The 16,811-nt window shown below is 47.0% G+C and overlaps 1 protein-coding gene across 1 annotated transcript in view; it reads left to right on the top strand.

Moving 5' to 3' along the window:
• LOC124716776 (PHD finger protein rhinoceros) overlaps positions 1-16,811 on the top strand; it is a 227,976-nt gene that overhangs the window by 75,231 nt on the left and 135,934 nt on the right. The window contains exons 6-8 of the mRNA XM_047243323.1: positions 215-361; positions 5,178-5,512; positions 13,769-13,976. Of these exons, the coding sequence (XP_047099279.1) occupies positions 215-361; positions 5,178-5,512; positions 13,769-13,976 (690 nt within the window). The remainder of the gene's footprint in view (positions 1-214; positions 362-5,177; positions 5,513-13,768; positions 13,977-16,811) is intronic.

Raw genomic sequence — 16,811 nt, forward strand, 5'->3', positions numbered from 1 at the left:
ACTGCCACGAATGTGCAGAGAGCCGCTATCGTTGCTGGCGGAGTGCGGATGACCGATAAGAAATAGTGAAGAAGCGGGGGTCGTGTGCCGGCAGGTGGACGGCTCGATGCTGGGGGCGGCGGCGTGCGGCGACGGCAGCCGGCCGGCGTCGCGGCGCTCGTCCGGCGGGGGCGGCGACGGCGACGGCGGGAGGCGGCGGAGGCGGCGCCCCGAGGACGGCCCGCCGCTGCTGCTGCCCAACGTCAGCCCGGTGGTCAGCCCCGCGGAGCGCGAGCTGCTCGCCGCCAAGGAGCGCGCGCTCGCCGAGGAGGTGCGCCGCACTCCTGCCCTCTCCACACTCTGCCCTTCTAATTCCTGTTCCGTAATTATTAATCTTCATGTTCCGTTCCTCACCCTCCTCCTCTCCATTTCTTTCTCCTCCTCCTCCCCCTCCTCCTCTACTTCCTCTTCTTCTTCGAGTTCCACATTCTTATTCTCTCCATTTGTATCTTCTTCCTTAATATCTTGGTCTTCTTCCCCTACTCCTCTTCCTTCCTCTAGCTATTCATGTTCCGTAGTTCATTTTCTTTATGTTTCATACTTCTTTGTAGTTTACTTATTTTTCGTCTTCTTCTTTCTCCTCCTCTTACTCCTCCTGTTCGTTTTCTGCTTCTTCTTATCTTATGCTCTCTTTCCTCCTCTCTTTCCATTATTTCTTCTTCTTTATCTTCTGCTTCTTCATGTTTAATATTATTACATCTCCTTCCTTCTCCTCCGTTTCCTCTTCTTTGTCTTCTTTTAATTCCATATTTCTTCCTTCTTTTCTTCCTTCTTTCCTTCTTCCTCTTCCTCCTTCTACGCTCCTCAGTATTCCATATATTCTCCCCATATTTTTTCTTCTTCTTCTTCTCCTCCTTCTTCTTTATAGGTGTTCCATATTTCTTCTTCTTACTTTCCTCTAATTCTTCATGTTGCATATGTCTTCTTCCTCTGCATATTGCCTATTTATTCTCCTTTATCCTCCTCTTCCTCCTCCTCCTCATTTTCCTCCTCTCCTCCCCCTCCTTCCCCTCCTCCTTCTCCTCCCCTCATTTATTCTTTTTCTATCTATTCATCTCTTTCTTTTCCTTCAAGATCCATAGTTCTTCTTTTTATCTTACTCCTTTTCCTCTTACAATTTCGCTGCTTTTCAGCCACTCGTTATTCCAACAGCTACTACCTCAATTTAATCAGAAATGTCTGAAATAAATCTGAATGGTCTACTGTGCAAGTGTACTACATGGATAGCAGAGAATAAACGATCACATTTATTTGACTCTAAAGCGGTATTAAGTCGCCCACCATATCAAGTATTTAATCTTTGCGGCACTCAGGAAACCTATTGTCGTCAACTCTATTGTTATTATTATTGAAATAATTAATTTCCATTCTGCATACGAAACGTAAACCAGTATTATTGTCTCACAAAAGGAAACCCTAAACAACCTATGATGTGGCGTAAAGACATCGTCGTCATGAAACAATACGTCACGTAATGCAAAGATGACAAGTAAGAAACTCACTGAGACATTGCTCCAGCGCCGGCCACGGTGGCCGTGCGGTTCTAGGCGCTTCAGTCCGGAACCGCGGGACTGCTACGGTCGTAGGTTCGAATCCTTCCTCGGGGGCCGAAGTGGCCGTGTGGTTAAAGGCGCTGCAGTCTGGAACCGCAAGACTGCTACGGTCGCAGGTTCGAATCCTGCCTCGGGCATGGATGTTTGTGATGTCCTTAGGTTAGTTAGGTTTAACTAGTTCTAAGTTCTAGGGGACTAATGACCTCAGCAGTTGAGTCCCATTGTGCTCAGAGCCTTCCTCGGGCATGGATGTGTGTGATGTCCTTACGTTAGTTAGGTTTAGGTAGTTCTAAGTTCTAGGGGACTGATGACCTAAGATGTTAAGTCCCATAGTGTTCAGAGCCATTTGAACCATTGCTCCAGCATGACACTGTCGCTCGGCTGATAACTCAACAATATTTCATTACTGGAAGAATGCTTTGGTAAATTATATATGAGAATACTATTTTGATAGAATGAAACTGTATTGGGAAACCGGGAGATAAAATACGAATAATTATTCACATGGTGCGTAGCATGGTCAAATAGAAGAAAAAATAGATAAAGCTACAGAAATTGCCATGTCTTCTTTGGAGCTGGTTCAATTATATTCGTAGAGCGGTCAAGAGGTAATCTGTACAACTAACAAAACAATAATTTGGTAACATTTTACATGTCCGGAAAATTAAAGTATACTTTTCAAATGTGTCGAAAAATGTAAAGGAAGGGTGTCAAAAAGGGCTAATCCTGAAAGCGATATAATGAAGTACAGCCATTACTTTCATATGAAATAGGAAATAATTGTTCAAATTTTATTTTTGTTCTGCTGGGGATAACCGGTTTTGGCTACAACAAGGTTCACAAAGCAAGATCCCAGACCACATGGCTGTCAATGCTTGGAGATACTGTGCACTATTGTAAGCTATCTGTTAGCAACTGCTGATCGTTGCCTCCAGTAGAATGAAAGGATACTGGCTCACAAAAAAAATTAATCACGCAGAAGGGGAAGAGGAAGGAGGAAAAGAAGTAAAATTTCACGGGTTGAGAGGGTATATGATGATAGTTCAGAGATTACAAAATCGAATCAGATTTATGAAGAACTTGGTATATGAGCTCACTTGTTGGTACGACGTAACACCCCTTTGCCTTTCGTTCGTGCACTCACTTGGTTGGGAAGGGAGTCATAGGGTCGTGCTACCATCTCCTGAGTCAAGCTGGTCCAGAACTGTTGCAACTGGACCTCGATATCTAGGATACTGGCACTGGGACAGGGATGATGTTCACGCTGGTCAGATACATGTTATAACCGGCACAAATCCAAGGGTACTGCTAGCGTTGGGAGAACCTCAACATCATCCAGGCAGTTCATTGAGACGCGTACCGTTTGTGGACGAGCATCGCCCTGTTGAAAAATGCTCGCACGGTACCGTGACACGAGAGGTAACTTGGGTGAGTGCAGCATGTCTGTGACGTGCCGTTGTGACTTTAGAGTTCCCTCAGTCTCTACCAGCTGAGACCTAAAGTCACACACGATGGCTCCCTGTACGGTGACGCCAGGAGTAACACAGCTCCGCCTCTCCAAAACACTGCAAGAATGAGGCTTCTCCCCTGGTGGCCGCCACACTCGTTGACGATGGTCATCTTTGGAAGTGCACAACCGTGACTCATCACTGAACTCGATGCGGCGCCATTCATCAGCAGTCCGTGCTTCCTGGTCACAGCACCACTCGGAACGCAGCTGTTTGTGTTGTGGTGTTGTGTTAACGGCAGCCTACGCGTGGGACGGTAATTGCCTCGTCCGGTTGCCGTAAGTCTTCGGCCAGTGGTGTGGGATGACAGAGAATGTCGCAGGGACGCCATTACATAGTGTTGGGTGGCAGGCGCAAACGTGAAGGGGCTCCGATCTGCTCAGTGCACAGTACGACGATCCTCCATTGTGGCGGTCATACGTAGTAGGCTGGAATCTTGACGACGAGTACGCCTGCCTTCGTGTTGCCACGTAGTACTAACGCCACTATCATGTCAGACTGTCCCACAAATATGGATATCGAACGAGTCGACCAACTGCCCAAATGGAGACCGACAATGAGAACCTTTTCAAACACTCTCAGGTGCTGATTACACTGTCTCACACGAGTATGCGTCAGGCTTTACAGTAATCCCTGAACATCTGACGGTATTGACGTCCCTCATATACCCTATCAGGCTTAGTAACAACGCTCTGGTAACTGCACTCTGGTGACCATTCTGCCTCTTACAACGAATTCTGAGTCTAGTGATTTAAATACCCACCGATGATATGTACACCTACGGAGTTTAATTGACATCTACATCCAAATACACACTCCAGAACCCGCCATACGGTGTGTGGTGGAGGGCACCTTGTACTACTACCAGTCATTTCCTTTCCTGTTCCATTCGCAAACAGAGCGAGGATAAAACGTTTCTCCATATGCCTCTCGTATTTCATCTCCGTGGTCCTTACGCGAAATGTATGCTGGCGGCAGCAGAACCGTTCTGCAGCCAGCTCCAAAAGGCGGTTCTCTAAATTTTCTGAGTAGTCTTCCCTGACAAGATCTGTGCCTTGCCTCCAGTGATTCCCGTTTGAGTTCCCGGAGCATCTCCTGGTGCTGATCCCAAACACTCGAAAGCACTCCGTCGTCAGGCCACAATTAGCCTACCGGGACCATCCGACCGCCGTGTCATCCTCCGAGGAGGATGCGGATAGGAGGGGCGTGGGGTCAGCACACCGCTCTCCCGGTCGTTATGATGGTATTCTTGACCGAAGCCGCTACTAGTCGGTCGAGTAGCTCCTCAATTGGGATCACGAGGCTGAGTGCACCCCGAAAAATGGCAACAGGGCATGGCGGCTGGATGGTGACCCATCCAAGTGCCGGCCACGCCCAACAGCGCTTAACTTCGGGGATCTCACGGGAACCGGTGTATCCACTGCGGCAAGGCCGTTGCCTCAAACATTCGAAAAGTACTCAAGAATAGGTCACACTACCGTCCTATATGCGGTCTCCTTTAGAGATGACTCACAATGACTCCCAATAAAGCAAAGACGACCATCCGCCATCCCTACTGCAATCATCACACGCCCGTTCCATCTCACATCGCTTTGCAACGTTATGCTCACATATTTAATCCACTTGACTGTGACAAGGAGGACACTACTAACGCTCTATCCAAACATTACAGGTTTGTTTTTCCTACTCATTCTCATAAACTTACTTTTTTCCACATTTAGAGCCAGATCTCATTCATCACACCAACTAGAAATTTTGTCTGAGTCATCTTGTACCCTCCTACAGTCACTCAACTTCAACATGTTCCTATACACCACAGTATCGTCGGCAAACAACCGCAGATCCGTGCCCATCATGTCCATCAGATCATGTATGTATGTAAAGAATTATGGCGGTCCTAAAATACTTCCCTGGGGCGGTTGTGGGACCCGACCGCTCCCACTAGGTGCTTTGCTTATATCAGGCAGTGCGAATCGTTGTTGTGCCCTTACTTACAATGACTGTCGTTCCAACACGATACCCAGAATTTCTCGCATAACGATTGCCTGCGAGGTAATGCAGCTGGCGCTGCCGGCAGGTGGTGCGCGAGCTGGAGAGCCGGCGGGCCGAGAAGCCGGCGGCGCCCGCGTCGCTCAGCCTGCCGGTGTCGCCGCCGCCCACGGGCGCCGCCCCCTCGCGCACGCCGTCGGCGTCGCCCAAGCCTTCGCGCCGCCCCCAGCGCGGCGCCCTGCGCGACGCCGACTCGCGCACGCCGTCGCCCGGCTCCGTGTCGCGCAAGAGCTCGTTCGCCTCGCTCTTCCGCAGGGGCGGCGGGGGCGGCAGCAGCGGGGGCGGCGAGACCACGCCCTCCACCGTCGTCAGCCCGGAGTCGCCCACCGGCTCCACCGGTGTCCGCCGCAACAAGTCCGGCAGGTGAGCGAGACAGTTACTGCGCATTCTGTTAGGGGTCGCACACCTCTACTGCACGCAATGTAGCCTAATGTTGCCGACCCGTTTCTTTGTCCCACGTCGGGCGCCAGTGGTGTAATGGAGTGAATCGTGCGGTAGCCCTCCCGTCTTGTCCACTGTTTAGAGCAGGGGTCTCCAAACTTTTAAGTCCGCGGGCCACATTGACTCCTCCACGAGGTCATAAGGGCCAAGATCTACTTATTGGGATTAAAGCACCCTAGCACTCATTGATCACCGTAACATAAGGCTAAAGGAAAGATGAAGTTGCAAAAATTTAAGGTTGTGGGAATAGCTAGCACTGAACTACGATTTTTATTTAATTACATAATTTTGATTGGTGAACGTACCTGACCGAAATTCTGGCGTATTTTATTCTGGCGAATTTCACCGACAAAAAAGTATGTCACTGCACATTCTTCACGAAAGCGTCCTGCAAAGTTAACGAAATCTCAAAATCATTGTTAGCAACACTATTACCGCAAGACATAACAGAGGTAGAGTATGTCAACGTATTGTTATTTCAAGCGGCGCAACAATAAGTTTAGTTATGTAGTCTTGTAGCGAGTAGAAGAGCCAATGTCGCGGTGTATTGGTCACGATAGGCCTCGAAACTCAATTGTTGGCAGTATAGGTACCACCTCAAATATTTGGCGGGCCGGATACCAGGGATGTCCGGCCAGCTATCGTGGGCCGGTTCGCCGGCCCTCGCGGGCCGGTTTCGGCCCGCGGGCCGTAGTTTGGAGACCCCTGGTTTAGAGGTTGCTTGGGGGCCAGACCACCGAAGGTAAACCAACAACGGATAAACTTGTAGAATTTGAAAAACGGTGATTGAAAGAAAAGTGATGGATAGGAATATATCATCGATACGAACAAAATTCCTTATTTATACATATTTTAATAGAATAAGTAGATAAGGTTATTGCCCAATAGAACACACAGCATTCGCCTTGATGGAATATATGTACAGGGTGATTCAAAAAGGACGTTACAACTTTAAAAATTCTTGTAAATTAATTGCAAGAAGATACAGAGCTGGGTTTAGAGTTATTTTGTAGATAAACACATCAAGTTTTTTTTTTACCTTAAACTAAAGCAGTTGGATGTTGCTTCCATTGGTTATCCTGCACACATCCCATCGGAAGTCAATTTCTTCCCAAACTCACTGCAACATTGCAGATGTAACTTGTTCAATGGCAGCGTAAATTCTTCCTCTAAGTTCAGGTAGGGAAGCTGGCACAGGAGGTACAAACACGACATCCTTGATGAATCCCCATAGAAAAATCGAGTGGTGTTAGGCCTCGGGAACGTGGGAGCCACGCAACGCAGTTGGCGTGTCACGGCCAATCCATCCACCTGGAAAGCGGTCACTGACAAAATCCCGGACGTCAGCCGGGTAGTGGGGTGGTGCACCATCTTGTATGAAGGGAACATTTCGTTCAAGGTCATCCTCATCGATCTGTGGCATCAAAAATTGTTGTAACGTATCCAGGTACACTATCCCAATGATGGTTCTCTCACGGGAAAGAAAGGGGCCGTACATTTTTTACGTGCGCATATTTGTGCGTTTTTAATATATGTTTTTTTTTTCTACCGCACGGCAGTGCAGTGCCCCACGAAAGGCAATTATTTTGCAATAATGTACAATATTCTGTAATAATGTCCGACGCCGACATCAGTTCACGTAGTTTTCATGCACGGATATTCTATAACCGAAGCTCCTCCGTTGCCGATTTGTTGGCTACCTGAAGATGCGCGGGTAGGTCCGAATAAGGATATCCGGAGTCATCGAGATTTTACACGCAAATATTCCCGTGATAAAACGATGCGTGTCACATTCCACCACCTTCTAGCATCTCTAAATCCATTCATCTCGACATTCTAGAGAATGGCAGTTGAAGAAATTAAAAGATGTACTTTTCGAACCATCTCCCAGTGAAAACCCGACAGCAACCCCTCTGATAGCGATAATGATACGAGCGGGTTTATACGATTTCGATTGAAAATTTAATATATGGAATAAAACATTTCCATACGGCAATTTCAACTTCTAATCGTTATCAGTGACATTAAAATACTTTAAATCTGATGTTTCACTCGAATCCACTAAATATGCCACTTTTGAACTGCCAAATTGGATCCGCCATTTTGAATTTTGTAATTCCTACTTCGGATTCTTAATCAGCGGCTCACAAAACACAGTTTTATACAATTTTAGATCCGTTTGTCTAGTACGTCCAGATTTTGAAGCTATTTGGTCCAGCGTGCGTCTCCCCCCGAATGCGAGTCGAACGCGCGCCGTCTCGCCCAGTAGGGAGAAGTCACGGGGTTCCATGTCAGGAGAATACGGGATGACGGTGAGACAAAATGTGAAAACCCAAAGGAGCATCATGCGCGAGTGTGTCTGCTGTGCAGAAAGAGCTACGGCGTTGCCTTCAACCAAAAACTCTCCCTCAGACAGCTTCCCTGTGACGATCCGCACGCACAGCCTCCCGTAACCTCGCCAGGAAATTTCGGCAACAAGCTCCGGTCACGGGTTGCTTCTTATAAACGGAATCTGTTAGCGCCACACTATGGCAGCCCCAAAAGACGCTCAATGTAACCTTTCCCGAGAGTGAGTAGGTTTCATCTTTTCCGGTTTTAGTGAATTCACAATTTTCCATGTTTAAAAATCGTTGTGATAAACCCTAAAGAAGGCATCCTGATTGGTCTGACGCAGCTGTAACATTTCCACTGCGGTCCCATTTCGGCAGGCATTCAGCACACGTGTCAGCAGTCGTGGAAGTCAGCGGACGGCGAACCTTGTCGTGTAACGGGCTGAAAAATGAGCCATGACTGATTTCCCCTTTTTCCACTAATGAATCGACTTAAACAATACGGCCTTCGAGCACAGGGACCTCCGCTTTTCTTGCAGCTGCCGATGCTTCATGGAGATGTTGTCTGGCGCTTGGTTCTTCGACATTCAATTACGTCTTACCACCCTTGAAGCTTCTCCGCCACCTGACATCCGTGTCCTATGATGGTGTATTCTAGTCATATGCTTCCACTAATTCTGCATGGATTGTTGCACCGTTGTTCCTCATCAAATGCAAGAAACTAACCATCGTACTGTAGTGCACGTTATCTACGCACTGCAGAATTTGGCTTTGGCTCCTCTGGCAGTGTGCTACTGCACTGTGATGGAAAAAAGTAATTACACAACCTTGCTTTTTTCTAGATGACAGTGAAAACTTCATGACTACTCCCATGCGGACTACACTGCCTGATCAAAAGTGTCTGGACACCTACAAGCGGAAGGTAATACGCAAAAGTCCACGCTTTTCCTTTATGACGGCTTGAAATCTGGTGGTGGCACTTTCAATGAGGTGCCTGAATGAAATTCTTCCTCAAGAGCCCAAGCCAAAGAAGGCAGTGACACTGGACTTTCTGCCTCCACCAAAAGGTGTCCCATTGGGTTCAGACCAAGAGCTTCAGCATGCCAGTCATTTCATGAACGTTGCTGTCCAGAAACCATTCTCTCACAGGTGCTGCTTTGCAGCATGGTGCTTCGTCATGATGATACAAATAATCATTGTCTACAAACTGTACATAATACATACTGTGTTCCACGTTTTCACAGGAGCGATAAGAGGACACTACCCTTTTTTTTTTTTTTTTTTTTTTTGGTCATCAGTCTACTGACTGGTTTGATGCGGCCCGCCACGAATTCCTTTCCTGTGCTATGTGCTAACCTCTTCATCTCAGAGTAGCACTTGCAACCTACGTCCTCAATTATTTGCTTGACGTATTCCAATCTCTGTCTTCCTCTACAGTTTTTGCCCTCTACAGCTCCCTCTAGTACCATGGAAGTCATTCTCTCATGTCTTAGCACATGTCCTATCATCCTGTCCCTCCTCCTTATCAGTGTTTTCCACATATTCCTTTCCTCTCCGATTCTGCGTAGAACCTCCTCATTCCTTACCTTATCTGTCCACCTAATTTTCAACATTCGTCTATAGCACCACATCTCAAATGCTTCGATTCTCTTCTGTTCCGGTTTTCCCACAGTCCATGTTTCACTACCATACAATGCTGTACTCCAGACGTACATCCTCAGACATTTCTTCCTCAAATTAAGGCCGGTATTTGATATTAGTAGACTTCTCTTGGCCAGAAATGCCTTTTTTGCCATAGCGAGTCTGCTTTTGATGTCCTCCTTGCTCCGTCCGTCATTGGTTATTTTACTGTCTAGGTAGCAGAATTCCTTAACTTCATTGACTTCGTGACAATCAATCCTGATGTTAAGTTTCTCGCTGTTCTCGTTTCAACTACTTCTCATTACCTTCGTCTTTCTCCGATTTACTCTCAAACCATACTGTGTACTCATTAGACTGTTCATTCCGTTCAGCAGATCATTTAATTCTTCTTCACTTTCACTCAGGATAGCAATGTCATCAGCGAATCGTATCATTGATATCCTTTCACCTTGTATTTTAATTCCACTCCTGAACCTTTCTTTTATTTCCATCATTGCTTCCTCGATGTACAGATTGAAGAGTAGGGGCGAAAGGCTACAGCCTTGTCTTATACCCTTCTTAATACGAGCACTTCATTCTTGATCGTCCACTCTTATTATTCCGTGTTGGTTGTTGTACATATTGTATATGACCCGTTTCTCCCTATAGCTTACCCCTACTTTTTTCAGAATGTCGAACAGCTTGCACCATTTTATATTGTCGAACGCTTTTTCCAGGTCGACAAATCCTATAAAAGTGTCCTGATTTTTCTTTAGCCTTGCTTCCATTATTAGCCGTAACGTCAGAATTGCCTCTCTCGTCCCTTTACTTTTCCTAAAGCCAAACTGATCGTCGCCTAGCGCATTCTCAATTTTCTTTTCCATTCTTCTGTATATTATTCTTGTAAGCAGCTTCGATGCGTGAGCTGTTAAGCTGATTGTGCGATAATTCTCGCACTTGTCAGCTCTTGCCGTCTTCGGAATTGTGTGGATGATGCTTTTCCGAAAGTCAGATGGTATATCGCCAGACTCATATATTCTACACACCAACGTGAATAGTCGTTTTGTTGCCACTTCCCCCAATGATTTTAGAAATTCTGATGGAATGTTATCGATCCCTTCTGCCTTATTTGACCGTAAGTCCTCCAAAGCTCTTTTAAATTCCGATTCTAATACTGGATCCCCTATCTCTTCTAAATCGACTCCTGTTTCTTCTTCTATCATATCAGACAAATCTTCACTCTCATAGAGGCTTTCAATGTATTCTTTCCACTTAGCTGCTCTCTCCTCTGCATTTAACAGTGGAATTCCCGTTGCACTCTCAATGTTGCCACCGTTGCTTTTAATGTCACCAAAGGTTGTTTTGACTTTCCTGTATGCTGAGTCTCTCCTTCCGACAGTCATATCTTTTTCGATGTCTTCACATTTTTTCTGCAGCCATTTCGTCTTAGCTTCCCTGCACTTCCTATTTATTTCATTCCTCAGCGACTTGCATTTCTGTATTCCTGATTTTCCCGGAACATGTTTGTACTTCCTTCTTCTGTTACCCATGGTTTCTTCGCAGCTACCTTCTTTCTACCTATGTTTTCCTTCCCAACTTCTGTGATGGCCCTTTTTAGAGATGCCCATTCCTCTTCAACTGTACTGCCTACTGCGCTATTCCTTATTGCTGTATCTATAGCGTTAGAGAACTTCAAACGTATCTCGTCATTCCTTAGTACTTCCGTATCCCACTTCTTTGCGTATTGATTCTTCCTGACTAATGTCTTGAACTTCAGCCTACTCTTCATCACTACTATATTGTGATCTGAGTCTATATCTGCTCCTGGGTACGCCTTACAATCCAGTATCTGATTTCGGAATCTCTGTTTGACCATAATGTAATCTAATTGAAATCTTCCCGTATCTCCCGACCTTTTCCAAGTATACCTCCTCCTCTTGTGATTCTTGAACAGGGTATTCGCTATTACTAGCTGAAACTTGTTACAGAACTCAATTAGTCTTTCTCCTCTTTCATTCCTTGTCCCAAGCCCATATTCTCCTGTAACCTTTTCTTCTACTTCTTCCCCTACAACTGCATTCCAGTCGCCCATGACTATTAGATTTTCGTCCCCCTTTACATACTGCATTACCCTTTCAATATCCTCATACACTTTCTCTATCTGTTCATCTTCAGCTTGCGACGTCGGCATGTATACCTGAACTATCGTTGTCGGTGTTGGTCTGCTGTCGATTCTGATTAGAACAACCCGGTCACTGAACTGTTCACAGTAACACACCCTCTGCCCTACCTTCCTTCTCATAACGAATCCTACGCCTGTTATACCATTTTCTGCTGCTGTTGATATTACCCTATACTCATCTGACCAGAAATCCTTGTCTTCCTTCCACTTCTCTTCACTGACCCCAACTATATCTAGATTGAGCCTTTGCATTTCCCTTTTCAGATTTTCTAGTTTCCCTACCACATTCAAGCTTCTGACATTCCACGCCCCGACTCGTAGAACGTTATCCTTTCGTTGATTATTCAATCTTTTTCTCATGGTAACCTCCCCCTTGGCAGTCCTCTCCCGGAGATCCGAATGGAGGACTATTCCGGAATCTTTTGCCAATGGAGAGATCATCATGACACTTCTTCAATTACAAACCACATGTCCTGTGGATACACGTTACGTGTCTTTAATGCAGTGGTTTCCATTGCCTTCTGCATCGTCATGTCGTTGATCATTGCTGATTCTTCCGGCTTTAGGGGCAATTTCCCACCCCTAGGACAAGAGAGTGCCCTGAACCTCTAGCCGCTCCTCCGCCCTCTTTGACAAGGCCGTTGGCGGAATGAGGCTGACTTCTTATGCCGGAAGTCTTCGGCCGCCAATGCTGATTATTTATCATACCCTAACGAAGAGAAACGTCCACATACCATAATATCATGATCTCCATATTTCACTATTGGCACTACACGTGATGGGGTAATATTCTCCAGGCATTCGCCAAACCAAAACTCGCCCATCTGATTGCCATAGGGTATAGAGTGTTTCGTCGCCCCAAATCACTCCTTTCCAATCATGCGCCGTCCAGTGGCGTCGTTCTTTGTACCACATCAAGTGCCACTTCGTGGCGACCACTGAAATGTGTGGCTCCTGAGGAGCTGCTCCACTATTGTACAGGCAGTCACAGAGCTAGCTGGATTGATGGTAGCACTTCAGAACCCACGAATGACTGCTTCTGCTGATTTCATGCGATGTTTTTATCATCACTCTCTGCATAGCTCGACGGCCCATGGCCATCAGTTCATGAGTTCTGCCTGGTGCTAGTTTGGCTGTGGTTGTTCCTCGATGTTTCCATTTCGCAGTTACATCAGCAGCGGTCGAGTGGGGCAGCCTTAGAAGAATTGAAATGTCGATAATGGATGAAGTTCTCCAATGAGTATCCCACGTTCGAACTCACTGAACTTTACTGATGGACTCAAATGCTGTTACCACTCTACTGACAGTGCTCGCTTACTATCTTTATACTGGTGTCCACTTCTCGTGACATTTAGTGGTCAATTACGCATATAATAGGGGTTCTGGATAGTTTCCATCAGACAGTATTTCTTCGACTACCTGCCAGGGTAGCCGAGAGCGCTAACGCGCTTCTTCCTGGACTCGGTTAGGCGCGCCGGCCCCGGATCGAATCCGCCAAGCGGATTAACGACGACGGCCGGTGTGCCGGCCAGCCTGGATGTTGTTTTTAGGCGGTTTTCCACGTCCTACAATGTGAATACCGGGCTGGTCCCCACTTCCCGCCTCAGATACACGACTCGCAGGCATTTGAAACACATTCCCACTACTTCACGATTTACACTTGACACAGACTGGTCGGGTACACTAATTCCGTCCCGGGGGGGTACGGGTTGACGGCAGGAAGGGCATCCGGCCACCCCTTCCAATTAACCGTGCCAAATCCGTACTTCACCCTGCCGACCCTGCGCACAATGCGGGATAAAGGCGGTAGCGACAGAAAGTATTTCTTCGACTGTACCAAGTGCAGTGGTAGTCGGCCTGCTGCATTTCCCCCTCTCTGTTCTTTTGGGATAAATGTCGCCTGTGGTATGCAAGCTGTTAGAAGGCTATGCACGTGGACAGCTACGGTGAGCGTGCTTACTCAGCACCGCACTGCTTGCTAGACTCAGTAGGACAGTGACGTGCCAGAGTACTGGTTGACGCTGTGCCGTGCTGTGGTGTGCCCAGCAGCTTCTCCACCATCCTGGGCGACGGCTTCCGCGAGAGGTCCCGGTCGCGGAGCAAGAGCCGCGAACGCCAGCAGCCGGCGCAGCAGCAGGAGGGCAAGCCGCGCTCCAAGGGCGTCTTCTCGGCGCTCTTCAAGAAGAAGGACCGCAAGAAGGCCGGGCACGCCGAGCAGCCGTCTCCGGGAGACCTGCCGTCGCCGGAGTCCAGGGTATGCAGCGCCAGCCGTAGGGTAAAGAAGCGACACCACCTCAACGGAACATCCAAAACCGTCTGTAGCATCCACCTCCAATGTAGGATAGAGAGAACCTCAACATCCAACAGCACCAAACAGTGATGCACAGAATTCAGTCTAGGGAAGCCTCTAATAGCGTTTGTGTCCAATACACATCTATAGCCTAGAGTAACGCCACCAGCCTACCATCTGGCAGCACGTAACACGTTCAGAGGACTTGCAAGATACAACTAATTTATTACTGATCAACAGTTTTACCCAAAGGGCACAGTATGTACCCAAAAACTTTGTACAAGTGTCTCTTATTCACAAATCAGAAAAATACATTACACAATACCTTTCTAATTAAATTAGGTGCAAACAAGAACTTCTTATAAGCGCTTCAATAATAAAAGGTAAAATCAATTTCATTTAACAAAGGGCACTTGAATAATAAAGGTGAAATAAGTTTCTTCTAAATAGGTCACCTGGGCAAGCGCAATAGGGCAATTCACATAATTTCCAATTTCCGCTACCCATCAAGCATTTCTCTAAGTTCAATTCCCGCTGCACGTAAGGTATAATTCAGAACACTAGTCTCCTTCCTTTATGGTTTTGAAGGTAAATATATAAGCAGTATAGCAAACGGAACAGACGCCTTGGCGTCGCAATGCAGAGGAAACTTAACTTAATGCAAGATCCCCACTCACTGCAACCCGAAGAATTCAGTGGCCGCCGTATCGGTTGCCATTTTCCCCGCGGCCAAAAGAACCTTCCGTTCCCTCTGGTACTGGTCGGCCGAGGCGTCGTACTCTGGAGATCGATTTAGACATGGACTAGGTGCCCGCTGCAGTGCTGCAACAGAAAAGCACGAACACACAGCCACAGCCAAAAGAAACAATGTTAACAGCCCCAGAATATAGTAAGATAAAATTCTACGAAGATAGATCACATCAAGACAAACGCAAAATAAAAATGGTTAAAAGCATTAACTGTAGACTTCAAATTTCAAAATATGTAGAATTGCCTCAGCACAAACAGACTAGTTTTAAAAGGACAACGATAAGACAAAGCATTATATTATTACACCAGTACGTCGCAGTTCTAATACAGTATTGACACTCATAAGAAAAGGTAGAAGCTAGTGATAACACCGGTAGGCCCGATTGCAAAACTAGAAAGCTTGAATGTCTACTCCTTCAATAGACAGCTGCGTGGTACATAGTTCTATTCCACTAGCCAAACTGAATAACACATTGCTCAGCGCCCTGTGTAGGAGACCATGGCCCAGGCACGCCTCAAGAACTTGCAATAACAGGCCTGCTTCCGCACTCCGAGCCACATACACCGGTCAAATCCAGCTAACTCCACGCAAACACAAGTTTCACCCTCCGAGCAGCGACACGTACCGGCCGTTCCGAAGCCAAAACCCAGTCTCCCGCCAGCCCACCGGCACCACCACCGGCCAACGAGGCAAAGATAAGCAACGCCAGGGGGAAACAAACGATCCGGGTGAATCGAACGGAGAAAGCAACTAGCGCCGGCGCCTCCCCACGTATAACATGGCAGGGAAACTGCAAACATCACATGCATCCAGTACAGAGTATTAGAATCATCCGCAACGTCTACATTTGCTATGGGATAGAGACTGGCCAACATCTCAACATCCAGTAATACAGTGCAGGGTTACATCCACTTCACGTAAGAAAAACCTCCGACATCACATGTGTCTAACACAGAGCACACAGGCACCTGTAACTTCTGCCTCCACTGTGAGACAGAAAACCAGCAACGTCTTAACATCCAGTAACACACTGCAAGGTTACAGTAATTTTATGGTAGAAAAACCTCCAACAGAAACTCTGTCCAGTACTGAGTACAGAAACCCTCTGTAGTATCTACCTCTGGTACCTGATAGAGAACTGCCAACACCTCAACATCCAGCAGCGCTGTGTAGGATTACACTTACTTTAAGGTATTTACATCTCTGACAAAACATACAGTACAGGGCACAGTAAAAATCTGTGGCACCCATACCCTCTAACAAACCACACAACATCCAACACCACAGTGCAGGGCACCTGCAGCACACAACTGTACCAGGGCACCTCTACCAGCAGCACAGTATCCAGTAGCACAGTACAGGGCAACACCATTCGTGGTATGCATACCTCCAACTGCACATGTGTCCAACTGAGTACAGGATAGGGCAACCACCAGGAGCACCAACCAGTACAGGCTCATTATGTACCAGACAAGATCCAAAGACAATACAGTGTTCAGCAGCCACACACGATTCTGAAATGTGTGTGCCCCTGGACATTTCGCAGCAAGCAACCACCAATAATAAGTATGATAAATAATTGTTAGTGTAAGCATCTCGCAGGCAGCCATATTCTGTGTGAATTACTATGAAGAACAGTGTCCTGTTGAAAAATGGTACCATGTTACTGTCGCAGGGGAGGTAACACTTGAGGACACAGCCGGTCCATAATGCATCATTGTGCCCTCAGATTCCTTCATCATTGTGCCCTCAGATTCCTTCACTGACTCATACTCGAGGGATCCTCACATCATGCCGCTAACCATCTCCGAAACAGTATGGGACCTCTCGCTAGGTCGCAGCTATACTCGTTGACGATGATCGCTGAACATAATCCAGCGGTTATTCATCAACAGTCAGTGCCTTCCGGTCACAGACTACAGACTCAGCCGATTGTGTTATGGTGTTAATGACAGCCTGTGCAGGGGACGGTAATTCCCTAATTCGGCTGCTATTAGTCTACGACCAGTGATGTCGGATGACCCAGACGTTGCAGGCAGTATCGTTCT

Source organism: Schistocerca piceifrons, chromosome 9 (genome assembly GCF_021461385.2).
Source record: "Schistocerca piceifrons isolate TAMUIC-IGC-003096 chromosome 9, iqSchPice1.1, whole genome shotgun sequence".
Taxonomy (NCBI): domain Eukaryota; kingdom Metazoa; phylum Arthropoda; class Insecta; order Orthoptera; family Acrididae; genus Schistocerca; species Schistocerca piceifrons.